This window comes from Gorilla gorilla, chromosome 1 (genome assembly GCF_029281585.2).
Source record: "Gorilla gorilla gorilla isolate KB3781 chromosome 1, NHGRI_mGorGor1-v2.1_pri, whole genome shotgun sequence".
NCBI lineage: Eukaryota > Metazoa > Chordata > Mammalia > Primates > Hominidae > Gorilla > Gorilla gorilla.
Window position 1 is genome coordinate 206,298,174 of NC_073224.2, and position 13,125 is coordinate 206,311,298.

At 46.3% G+C, this 13,125-nt stretch overlaps 1 protein-coding gene across 2 annotated transcripts in view; it reads left to right on the forward strand.

The window, feature by feature from the left end:
• The window catches only part of CSMD2 (CUB and Sushi multiple domains 2), a 647,961-nt gene that overhangs the window by 501,578 nt on the left and 133,258 nt on the right, over nt 1-13,125 (forward strand). For both annotated transcript variants that reach the window (XM_055391224.2, XM_063700513.1), the window contains 2 exons: nt 2,361-2,552; nt 8,059-8,197. In XM_055391224.2, coding sequence (XP_055247199.1) covers nt 2,361-2,552; nt 8,059-8,197 — 331 coding nt within the window. The remainder of the gene's footprint in view (nt 1-2,360; nt 2,553-8,058; nt 8,198-13,125) is intronic.

A 13,125-nucleotide genomic window follows, 5' to 3' on the forward strand; every position in this document is an offset into this window, starting at 1 on the left:
TTGTACAGAAATGCCAGGGACGATTAGTGCAGGCTTGGCTTTATTAAGTAAACATGACTGTGTAACATCTAACATCCTGTCTGTACCACGTGGATCCAGCCTTTCCCCGGGTGCTTTGCCAAGCAGCTCCAATTCAGGAGCATTAAAGAGAGAAAGTGAGAACAAAAAAAAAGGTGAGCGGGAAGCATAATCACAGCCATCTATTGAGTGGCTGCCACACTAAGCTCTCCACTACATCAGCTCTTATAATTTTCACAAAACCCTTACAGTATGGGCACCATTATTACTCCATGTTGCAGATGTGGGCTCTGAGGCTTCTCATACAAGGTCCTCTAGCTAATAGCAAAAGCCATGTGTCTGAGTCTTAAACCTAAGCTGTTAATCATTGTACTCTATTGCCTCCCATATAAATAATCCTTCCAAGTATGGCCAGAACAATGAGCTATTTTTCTTCTAGGGGAACATTTACATGTGTACAGTGCGCTATAAAGCTAGAGATGAAAGCTAAGTCTGATTTTAACTGGGAAGGAAAAAGATTGATGCATATTTGACTTTATAAATAAGTTCAGTAGCTGTCAAATGTTGATATGTAAACAAATGAGTGTGCCTGTGTTCCAGTAAAACTTTATTTACAAAAATAGGCATAGGCCCAGATATGGCTGTGGGCCATAGTTTGCTGTATGCTTCCTTAGGTGTTATTGAGTAGAAGGTATCAGATTGTGTAACTCAAGACTCATATACAATCCTAGAGGTTATACTTAGTGACATCAGCGTATACAGTTGCCCTAGGCTGCCGCTTCTCAAACTTTTCCGCTGATGTCCTCCTGATAGCAGAAGAGAATGGGTGTGCATCCTCAGGATGTCTGGTGGCTGTAGCAAGCACAAAATATCTTTAAGGCTTCACATTTTTGCTTAAAAACTAATATGAATTTTACCTTGTAATCCAGAATAAATTCTTTTGTTTTAGTATAAAAGTAGTTTTTCCTTAAATTGTTGAGAAAACTGATATTCCAATCAAATCACTATTATTTATCCTGTGGTTTCAAGAACCTCCTTGCCCTAGAGTGCCCTGAGCACAGGCTATGAGGGATGACATAGCTGGGGACTGGGACCGGGCCCCGCTGTCAGCTCTGGGCTGTGGAGGCAGCCAGGGTTGTTCCAGCTCTTGAGATTCCTTTCTCTGGACTAACTCTTGCACCCATTCCTCCGGTGTGTTTTCTCATGCCACATTTGTTCATTTATTCACCCACTCATTCTCCTATTTATGTATTCCTTCCATCTAGCATTCATTCAGTATTCACTTATAAAACACCTGCTCTATGTTAAACTAGGTTAGGTAATAGACACGAAGATCTCGCAAATTCCTGAGTATTTTGAATTTTTAATATATCTCAGCTATTTTTGAATTCCTCTCTGCCCACTTGCTACAAATATCTGACTTTTCTTCAAATATGGTTTCAGTCTAATGGATCCTTGGTTGTCTGCCACTGCAAGAGAGAGCATGATCTTGACCTAACTTCAGTAACTCCCGGTAACCTCACAACCACTGCTTAGCATTTAGGCAGGCCAACTCGCAAAGTCCTTTGCAAACCCTTCCAATTGAATACATGGAGTTTATTTGTTTGTTTGTTTTAGAGATGAGCTCTTACTCTGTCACCCACACTCGAGTGCAGTGACACGATCATGGCTCACTGCAGCCTTAACCTCCTGGGCTTAAAGGATCCTCCCACCTCAGCCTCCAGAGTAGCTAGAATAACAGGCAACTACCACCACACCCAGCTAATCTTTTTTATTTTTTTGTAGAGTCAGGGTCTTGCTGTGTTGCTCAGGCTGGTCTCGAGCTCCTGACCTCAAGTGACCTTCCTGCCTTGACCTCCCAAAGTGCTGGAATTACAGGCGTGAGCCACCATACCTGGCAACATGGAGTTTAGACTTAATTATCTTGTCACTTCCTCCTTCTGATCATGTTAGTTACATTATACAAAATTGCAATGCTTTGTTTATGTAACAATGCTTGTATTCTTAAGCTGAATTCAGTTCTATAATTATAACAGTATAATCATGCTTAACTCATAGCATCTCATGACAGGCAGATGACAGTACTGGTGAAGGTACTGGAAGAATGGTAGTGGTGATATCAGTGAGAGTGACAAGAGTGATCACAATTGGTGGTGGAGGCAGTGATAGTAATGGGAGTGAGAATAGTGGCACTGTGGCTACAGCTGATGATGATGATGGGGAGGTTCTGGTGGTTGTGGCAATGCACAGATGATGGCAGTCAGTGAGGGTGATGAGCTGGGAGCCTCCTGAGTGGCAGACACCCAGGCAACCTTACCCTCTCTTCTATTTCCTTGCCCCAGTGTCCACAGCAACGTCCTGCAATGACCCTGGGATCCCGCAGAATGGGAGTCGGAGTGGTGACAGTTGGGAAGCCGGCGACTCCACAGTGTTCCAGTGTGACCCTGGCTACACGCTGCAGGGAAGTGCAGAGATCAGCTGTGTGAAGATCGAGAACAGGTTCTTCTGGCAGCCCAGCCCGCCAACATGCATCGGTACAAAGCAGCTGCACGGTGCACTCTGCTCTTGGGGCTCACAGTTGTGTGCTCCAGAACCTTCCATGCACAGCAGCTGCATCTTGGGCCTGGGGCCAAGAGAACTGAAACAGACAAAAGTTGCAGAAAACCCATTGTTTACCCTGCTTTGCATGCATGTGTCCCCACACGCACTCACTCACGTTCACACTCTATACACAGAGCACTACAAATTCCTCACTTGCTAAAATTGTCCCAGAGATTTCCAAGTCAGACAGGTCTGTCCCTTTCTCTCTGGCCCAGGCTGTACAGGTCAGAAGGAGGACAGTGGGTCGTCTTGGGTAGTAAAGGCTAACAGGTTCCGAAATGACCCTTCTATTACCTGAAGCAATAGAAGGACACCCACAGCCTCAGAATGTAAAGAAAAGAATCTTGCTTTTGCTGTTCTCAAGGAAATTATTGGTTACCTGGGTTTTGGTTCTTTTAGGTTTTAGAGATAGGGTCTCACTCTGTCGCCCAGACTGGAGTGCAGTGGCACCATCACAACTCACTGCAGCCTTGACCTCCTGAGCTCAAGTGATACTCCTACCTCAGCCTCCCAAGTAGCTGGGCTTGCAGGCCTGTGCCACCACACCCAGCAAATTTTTGTATTTTTTTTGTTGTTGAGATGGAGTCTCACTATGTTGCTCAGGCTGGTCTGGAACTCCTGGGCTCAAGTGATCCTCATGCCTTAACCTCCCAAAATGCTGGGATTACAGGTTTTGTTTCTTTAGATCTGTCCTCAGTCTTAAAACCTTCCTGTATGAGAGATGAAGACATGAAGGACCTGAGACTTGTCTAAGGTCCCATCACTTAAAAAGGGTGGGGCCTGAAAAATCCTGCCTCTAACTACTTGAGACTGAGAGGAGGAGGGAACTTGAAGGGAGGCTGGGATGGGAAAGAAAGGTAAATAGATAGAGACAAACACTCCAGGTGCCCGCTTCCACATGGCTATTTTGCTCAGGTGAAATAATGAGTGTTTATCTCCCCTGTCAATGCTGGCTGTTAGAAGAGAAGAGAACCCGTGGTCACTGAGTCCTTACTGTGTACTTGCCCCATACTGGACATTTACTTAGATAACCTCATTTAACTTTCCCAACAGCTCTCTGAAATTAGCACCATTTCCTCATTTACACTTGAAACTGAAACTTAGACAAATTTGGATATCTTGTCCCAAATCACAGAGCTAGGATATGGAAGAGCCAAGACTTACACCCACACCAGTCTGAATGCAAAGCCTCTCATTTTCCTACCTCCCACACTGCCTCCCCTGCTGGAGATGGGTGTAAGGGGCTTCCTGAGACAGCTCCTGCAGAAGCGTCTGCCCTGGCCTGCACCTCTCTCACGCAGGCTTAATGGGAGGCAGTACGCTGCCCAGGCCTCTGAGGACTGGCCTATGACAGTCATGGCTCTGAGGCCTGGCCCTGAAGTTGACACACTAAATCCTGCTCCTCAGTGGGAATTAGGAGCCGCATAGGTATGTGGGGCAGGAGGTTGAGACCTGGGTTTCAGATCCAGCTGAGTTCTTGACTACGTATTCTGCTGTGTAGGGAACAGTATGGGATACTGAAGTAGACACATCCAGATTTAGTTTCTAGCTCTGCCATTTACTACTTTGGTGACCTTGGGAAATTACTTCAACTCTCTGAGCCTGAGTTTCCTTATCTGTGAGGGTAAATACACTTCCCTTATGGCATTGTGGGGTGAGGACACACCTAACCCCAATCTCAAGAAATACTAATTTCCTTCCTTTCTATCTTCCTTCCTTCCTTCTTTTCATCCTTCCCTTCTTCGATTCCTTCTTTCAAGTCTTCAGACTCACTTCCCTTCCCTAAGCCAGAATTCCATCTGCTCAAGGGAATTCTGTTGAGGCCCAGGAGAGAATCTGGGAACCTCTGAGGCTCCTTCCAAATTCAGCCTTCTACAAGGCTGTGATTCCTTAGACTTATTTTACAGAAAAGCAGGTCCTGAGAAGAGATTGTCCCAAGTGGAGGAGGATTGTGCTAAGCTGAGGAGAGCAATAAATGTGCAGTGGGTAGGGTGGAGAGGTTAATTCAGTTTTCATCACCCGTTCTTCTACACTCGGCTTTGGGAAATGTTCCTCAGGCAACAGAATAAATGCCTTTGCCTCTTCTCTCAAATGAACTGGAAATCCCAGTGACATGCTTCTGATTTCCAGCTCCCTGGGCGTTCTGCCATGAGCGGGTCTAGCTGGCCCTGATAACCCTTCATTACAGGGAGGAAGGAAGAAAACAAATACTCATTGGATGCTGTCCCCGTGATAGGCACCGGGCTAAACATTTTAGCTACATTATTGCAGCTGAAATCACTCTGTGGTGAGGTTAGAGCTCGGGATTCCACTCCCTGGCTCAGGTCTGCCTTCACCACAGCAAGCTGTGTGGCCTTAGACAAATTGCCCAACTTCCCTGTGCCTTAATTTCCTCGCCAGTAAAATAGTGAAAATGGTAGTACTTACCATCTAGCATTGTTTTGAGGATTAAAAAAGAAAATACTATAAAGCAATAAGAACTGTGCCTGGCTCATAGTTAGCACTGCGTATGTTAGAAGCCATTATCATCATTATTCTTTTACTTTCGAGATGAGGAAATAGAGGCTCAGAGGGGTGGACAGCTGGCCCAAACTCACACAGCCAGTGAGTGGCATTGTCAGAATTTGAGCTCAGGATTGTATGACTTCCAAATCAATGCCCTTTCCACAACTCTCACCCTCAGTCCAACCTGCCCACTTCTTGGCTGTCTAGAAGGATCTGCAGCTTGCACCCACTCCCATCTGGGCAACCGTGGTTTAGTAAGCTCAATAGGACCCCTCGACTAACCCTGAGCAGTAGGAGCCTTCCTGTTGGCAAGGCAGCCCAGGGATCCAAGCAAGGCCTTGGGGCACAACTGGCAGCAGCCAGGGAAGCCCATGCTGGGGTTCTGAGTGGGAAGCACATGCCCGATGCCATGGAACCATCTAGAAGAGATCTGTGCCCAGACAGCAGCCTAGAACCCAGAGACAGTGATAGTACTTTGGGGGTTGGTGGGAAAGTAACAGGGGCAGTTTCAGAAACACAGAGACTCACCCCATCTGTGGCAAACTTAAGGGAAGAAGCCCCTGAGCTGGCAAAGGGACGTGGAGGCTGGGAACCAGAATGGAGGCCTCGTTGTGCCCCCTTGGGAAGATTTCCCCAGAGTTGGGACTTCTGATATGACACTGGCTTTCCACTCTCACTGGCCACATCAGACTCTGTTTCTAGGCTGGCCTGGGCAAGGCCACGCTCCATGGGCTGGACATTACAGTCTTGCTTTGTTAAGCTCAAGGGTCTAGCCTGATTGTACTGGCCTCTGCTTGGCCCCACTTATCTAGCCCTCTGCTCCTGAAGGATTCAGTGGTGGAGACACAAGTGAGACATAAGCAGACCCAACTTAAGGCACCATCCTCGCTCAGAAGCTCCTGCAACAACTGTGCTCTCCCTGCTGGCCAGCAAGGAGAAGCACGCCTCCTCTACTCTGGCTACTGCTACCGACTGTATGGAAGTAGAAAGGGGGAAAACAACAGACTTTGGAGCCAGTCCCATGTGAGTTTGAGTCTCAGAGTGACTCTGGGCAAGTTACTTAGGCTTTCTGAGACTCACTTTCCTCCTTTATAAATCAGGAAGAATAATCCATTGCTCATTGAGTTGTTAATGAGACATAAATGAGATAGTGTATCTAAAATGTGATTTGTTAAGTCTAATACATAATAGATGCCTATTTGAGTGTTTCTGATACTCAGGATGGTTCTTGGGATATATTTTCCCATGGAACAAAAAGCAGACTACTCATGACCACTCAGATTTTATGTTCAGCCACATTAGGGCTCTTATGGCCTGACCTGAAGACCTACCATTTGTTTGAGACCCTGTTAGGGATTGACCCAGCCCTTTAAGCCTCACCCTGAGTAAAAGCCACAGCCAGAGGTGGCTCCATGACACAGCTAAAGTACCAGTGCTCAGCTCTATGACAAGCCAATGGCTGCTCCTAACTTTGGAGTCAGGTATACCCTTTTGCTCCCCCCACAAAGACTCATCTTGGATTTTCTAGCCAGCCCTTAAATGGCTCTCTGTGTTCCTGTGGGCTCAGTGTTGACAACCTCTGATGGTGCCCTGTGGTTTCCAGACCAAACCATATCTATAATCTTGGCCATCCTGCTAATGACCCCACACGCTTCCCAGCTTGTACTCTATCCAGTCCTCATGCCACGGTACAGCAGCCCCAGCCATGGAGGAAGAGACCTGATCCAGGCTCTGGGGAAGCTGCCCCAGAAGGTCCCTAGGTAAATAGGTTGCTGTGTCACCTGGCCACTTTCTCCCTCCCCACCTGCTTGAGAGACCTGTCATCTCAGGGGAAGGCGACCACGTAGACTGATTGGGGATTAATAATAGCTCCATACAACTGAGGTACACACATACTCTTGGACAAGGCCTTTTGGAAAGTTGGAAAGTATCTGCAGCCGCGAGCAGATGCCAGGAGCACTGGCAGCGTAGGAGACCAGCTGCGCTTGGCAGGCGAATGTGAGCCTGTTTCCCACTCCTCCTGACATTGAGTGCACGGGAACTCACAGTCAGTACCCACAAAGCTCGCCTGGAAGCCAATGTGAGGCAGTGAAGGAAGGCCACGTTCTTCATAGGTGTACAGACAGTGCCGGCTCCGTCTATCAACCGTTCACTCTCTACCAAATACTTCAGCAGACATCTCCAATAATCTTTACAACCACCCCACAGAGAAGATATTGTCTCTTTTTATGATACGGGAAAGACGTCGAGGGCTAGAGAGGCTAGATGAGTTCCCTGAGTTCACACAGCTAGGAAGTAGCAGGGTCAGGTATTTTAAAAAAATAATTTATTAGGCCGGGCGCCGTGGCTCACGCCTGAAATCCTGTGACTTTGGGAGGCTGAGATGGGTGGATCACAAGGTCAGGAGATCAAGACCATCCTGGCTAATACAGTGAAACCCTGTATCTACTAAAAATACAAAAAAAAAATTAGCTGGGCGTGGTGGCGGGCGCCTGTAGTCCCAGCTACTTGGGAGGCTGAGGCAGGAGAATGGTGTGAACCCGGGAGGCGGAGCTTGCAGTGAGCCGAGATCGCGCTACTGCAATCCAGCCTGGGGCTGGGGGACAGAGCGAGACTCCGTCTCAAAAAATAATAATAATAATAATAATTTATTGAGGTGAAATGCACCTAACATAAAATTACCCATTTTTCAATGAACAGTTCAGTGGCATCTGGTACTTTCGAAATGTTGCGCAACCACCACCGCTATCTCTGAAATATTCCCACCCTCCAAAGTAGAAGTCCATCATTTCACCTTCTCCTGAGTCCCTAAGCCAGGTTCAACTTCAGCCTGTCAGCCTCAGCCCCTCCTCTCTCGATAGTGCATTAGCAACGCCCATGAAAATGAGCCCAGGGTGAAGAGGCAGCCTCACCCTCGTCTTCTTCTCTCCTCAGCTCCCTGCGGGGGAGACCTGACAGGACCATCTGGAGTCATCCTGTCACCAAATTACCCAGAACCCTACCCGCCAGGCAAGGAGTGTGACTGGAAAGTGACCGTCTCGCCAGACTACGTCATCGCCCTGGTATTTAACATGTATGTACCTTTCCCCCGGGTGGGAGACGAAGGGTTCAGAGTGGCTAGGGGCTCTGGGACCTGGGTCTCCAGGTGAGTATTCACAGGTCTGTAGCAGAGTTCTCAGCTCCAGGGAGGTGAAGAAGCCGAGAGAGAGAAACTAGCATTTATTGAACATCTACGTGCCAAGCACTGTGCTCAGTGGTCTCATGCATATCATCACATCTAATCCTTGTAGTAATTTGTGAGGAAGCAATTATTATTTCCTCTCTACCTCTGAAGATACTGGGACCTGGAAAGGAGGCCTTTGTTGGATGCCCTTGCCCTGCCCTCTGCACTCCCAGTCTGCTTCCCCGGCCCCTTCCACCCCACTCCAGAGGTATAAATGGGTGGGCTTGGGTCCCAGGCACCCCCCCATCTAGCTCCTGCACTTGCTTTTCCATTCCTGCTACAGAAAAGCTCTTCAAAAGAACTGCCTCTGCCTTTCTCTACTTCCTCACCTCCCGTTCACTCTCAACCCCCTGGAACCTGGTTTCTGCCTCCATGGTTCTACTGGAAACTCCTCTGATAAAAGCCACCCACGAACTCCTGGTTCCAAACAAAATGGGCCTTTCTGTGTTTTATCCACTCCACCTCTTGATCACCCTTTCCATCCTTAGGCTGCTTTTTCCCTTGGTTTGTGTGAAGTTACTCTTCCCAGTTCTCCAAGCTCTTCTGTGACTTCACGTGGACCTCTTGTTAAACCATCTTCTTTTGCCGGGCTTTGTCAAAACCTCCTCTTCTTCCCCTACTCCCCTTTGCTGGACAAGTTCAGTCATTCCTGTCTCCACTCTCCTCTTATAAGTGGAAGACTCCATTCTGCTGCCCACCCTGGCTTTATTCTGAGCGTCAGCATCACTATCCAGATGTTGGACATCTCTGTCTGGGGCCTGCAGACACTGCAAATGAGCATGTACAAAATCAAGCATATTTTTTCTCCCCTAGAAGAGCTCTGTTCTGAGCCTTGGGGCTGGCATTGACACCTGCACTCACGGCTTCTTCCACTAGCAGCAACCAAGGCATGCAGCCTCTATCGCCTTCACTCTCCTCATGTATTTCCTCTTCTCCATCCTCCTAGCTCCTGTCCTGGTTTAAGTCCTATCATTTCCCATCTAAATTACTGCCCTCATCTCCTAGCTGGTTCCTCTGCCCCATCTTGCCTCCCATGCGGATCTCTCCCTTAGCTAGCTGTCAGAGTGATCGTGTCACTCAAAAATGCTGAAATAACCACCCTACTTTCCATTTTAACATCCTCTAATGACAGTGCTCAGCAATAAAAAAGAATGAACTACTGATACATGCAACAACGTGGATGAGTCCCAAAAATATTATGCTGAGTGAAAGAAGACAGACATAAAAAAGTACATAATGTATGATTCAACTCCTATAAAATTGTAGGATCAGCAAAACTAATCCCTGGTGAAGAATTCTAATCAGTGTTGGCATCTGAGGGTAGGGAAGGTTGAATGGGAAGGGGCATTTGGAACTCTCTGGGGTGGTGGGACAGTTCTGGGTCTTGATATGCATGTGTCAAAACTGATAGAGTGGCACACCTTAGGGCTGATCATTTCACACGGTGTAAATCATACCTCAATTCAAAAACAAAGAAACAAACAAATAGATCCTTTATTTTTAAATCCTGTCATGGCCCTCTATTGCTTATAATAAAGGCCCAAACTTTGGAGTTTCATTCCGAACAATCTGGTGCTTGCCTACCTCTCCAGTCAGCCCCCCACCCCATCCTAAGCCCACCCCATCCTAAGCCCTAAGCTCCAGCCAGATGGAACTCCTTGCAGTTTCAGGGCCTCACGGATTCTTTCATGCCCTTATGACTTTGCCTCTGTTTCTGCCTTCACAGCAACTTCCTGTTCCCTCCTTGTCCTATCTGTAAGGGTCTTCTCATCTCCCAAGACTCAGTTCAGGCTTGATTTCCTCCATAAATGTTTGATTTTTCATCCTCCCCAAGGAACCTTGCTTTGTGTTTCTGCTCTGCCTCGGGCTGACTTTATACATTATTTTGTTGTTGATATATCTGTCACTTCCTACAGCACCATCAATTTTTGAAGGCAGAAGTGGTGTCTTACATGTCCCCATGTCCTTGGCACCTTGCACAGTGCCTGGAATGTCGAGGGTGCTCAAAATTTGATGATGGAAGGGAGAGACAGAAAGAAGGCAGTTAGTTAGGAAGTGGTGATGCCATCATTTGTGACCAAGACTCACTCCCTCCGAAACCCTTCGCCGGTGACTTTCAAAAGAGCAGATGTCAAGAAGCTGAATTACAGGGGCAAGAAGACCGTGTCACCCAGCCATGGTGTGTTGACCCCGCAACTGACACCAGTGTGACAAGGTGCCAGGTGGGAAGGAGGCCAGTGCACATCTGGCTCTGTGCCCCGTGCCTCCCAGTCCCCCATCCTGTCTCTTAGCCAGCCTTATCTCCTTTGTCCTAGAGATGCATGGCCTCCTCCCCCTGCTATATATCTTAACCAAAAGGTAGAACAGTCATTTTACTCTCAATCTCAAATAGAGTACAGTAAGTCCTCAGTATCATCAACAGGTTCTTGGAAACTGTTGACTTTAAGTAAAACAAAGTATAGCAGGTCTTCAAATGTTTCCTTCAATGTCATTTCATTATATTGTTTTTGTTTTGTTTTGTTTCTGAGACAAAGTTTCATTCTGTCACCCAGGCTGGAGTACAGTGGCACAATCTTGGCTCAGTGCAACCTCTCCCTCCAGAGTTTAAGCAATTCTCATGCCTCAGCCTCCCGAGTAGCTGGGATTACAGGTGCATGCCACCACACCCAGCTAATTTTTGTATTTTTAGTAGAGACAGGGTTTCGCCATTTTGGCCAGGCTGGTCTCAAACTCCTGGCCTCAAGTGACCTGCCCACCTTGGCCTCCCAAAGTGCTGAGATTACAGACATGAGCCACTGTGCCCAGCCTGTATGTTGATGAGAAACAAACAATTGGTTTTGTTATATGTCATTTCACTTAAAGTCATGGTTTCTGAGAGCCTGTGGACAATGCTGAGGACTTGCTGTATCTGAGTATCCCAGACCATGGCTGGGCATGAGCAAATTTGCATCTGAAATCTATTCTCTGCAAGCTCATTTACTTTTCTATTGTTTTCATCTTTGCACACTTGATTGGTATCAATTGCCTTTGTTAGATATATACTTAAGAGTGGAATTGCTGCACCAGAGCACAGGCATACAGGGGGGACTTCAAAAAGTTTATGGAAAAATTGAATTTAAGATGAAAATAAAAAATATAAACTTTATTACTCAACATAAACTCCATCAAGTTCAAGACACTTTTGTAACCAACTATTCCAGTCATTTCGTCCATCCCTAAAGAACAGAGGGTCCTGGTAATTTAACCATGTCAGTGTAGTCTTTTTTACTTTATTAACTGAAGAAAAAATGGGTGCCCTTTAAAGATTTTTTTAAGATTAGAAAACAAAAAGCAATAAGAAGGAGCCAAATCAGGACTGTAAAGTGGATGCCTAATGATTTCCCATTGAAACTCTTGAAAAATTACCCTTGTTTGATGAGAGAAATGATCAGGAGCATTGTTGTCAGGCAGAAGGAGTCTCTCTTGAAGCTTTCCAGGCACTTTACTGCTAAAGCTTTAGCTAACTTTCTCAAAACAAACTCCTAAGAAGCAGATGTTATCATTCTTTGGCCCTTCAGAAAATCAACCACAAAATGTCTGGAGCATCCATAAAAAAGAAAAAAACCCATTACCTTGACCTTTGCTCCACTTTTGCTTTGACTGTACACTTCCATTCCCTGGTAGCCATTGCTTTGATTGTGCTTTGTCTTCTGGATTGTACTGGTAAATCCATGTTCCATCTCCTGTTCTTGGGAGAAATGTTTCAGGATCTTGATCCCACATTTTTTTAAATTTCCTCTGAAAGCTCTGCTTTTTTTTTTTTTTTTTTTTTTTTTTTTTTTTTGAGACAGAGTCTCACTCTGTCACCCAGACTGGAGTACAGTGGCACAATCTCTGCTGACTGCAAACTCCACCTCCCGGGTTCACGCCATTCTCCTGCCTCAGCTTCCTGAGTAGTTGGGACTACAGGCGCCCACTACCACGCCCTGCTAATTTTTTGTATTTTTAGTAGAGACAGGGTTTCACCGTGTTAGTCAGGATGGTCTCGATCTCCGGACCTTGTGATCCACCCACCTCAGCCTCCCAAAGTGCTGGGATTACAGGCATGAGCCACCACACCCGGCCAAAAGCTCTGCTTTTGTCTGCAGCTGATCTAGGCACAATGGTTTTGACACCCATCAAGTAGAAAGTTTGATCAACCTTAATTTTTTAGTCAAAATTGTGTAATCTGAACCAGTCGAGATGTCTATGGTGTTGGCTCTTGTTAATGCTATTAATCATTGGTCCTATTCAATTAGGACACAAACAAGATTAATTTTTTTCCTCTCCAACTGATGTGGAGGTCCGCCTTGGCAGGCTTCATCTTCATTATCATCCCCTCCCTTCGTGAAACAAGTTATCCATTTGTAAACTGCTGATTTCTTTGGGTCATTGTCCCCATAAACTTTTTGTAAAGTATCAGTGATGTCACCGTTCTTCTACCCAAGCTTCACCATAAATTTAATGTTTTTCCTTGCTTCAATTTTAGCAGAATTCATGTTGCTCTGATAGAGGCTTTTTTCAAGCTGATATCTTGTCCTTCTTAATGCCTCACATTAGATCCTGTGCAGACATGTTATAACAAGTTAGTGTGACTTTATTTTGGTGCAAAAAACTTTTGAACTCCATGCATAATTTTTTTTTTTTTTTTTTGAGACGGAGTCTCGCTCTGTCGCCCAGGCTGGAGTGCAGTGGCGCGATCTCGGCTCACTGCAAGCTCCGCCTCCTGGGTTCACGCCATTCTCCTGCCTCAGCCTCCT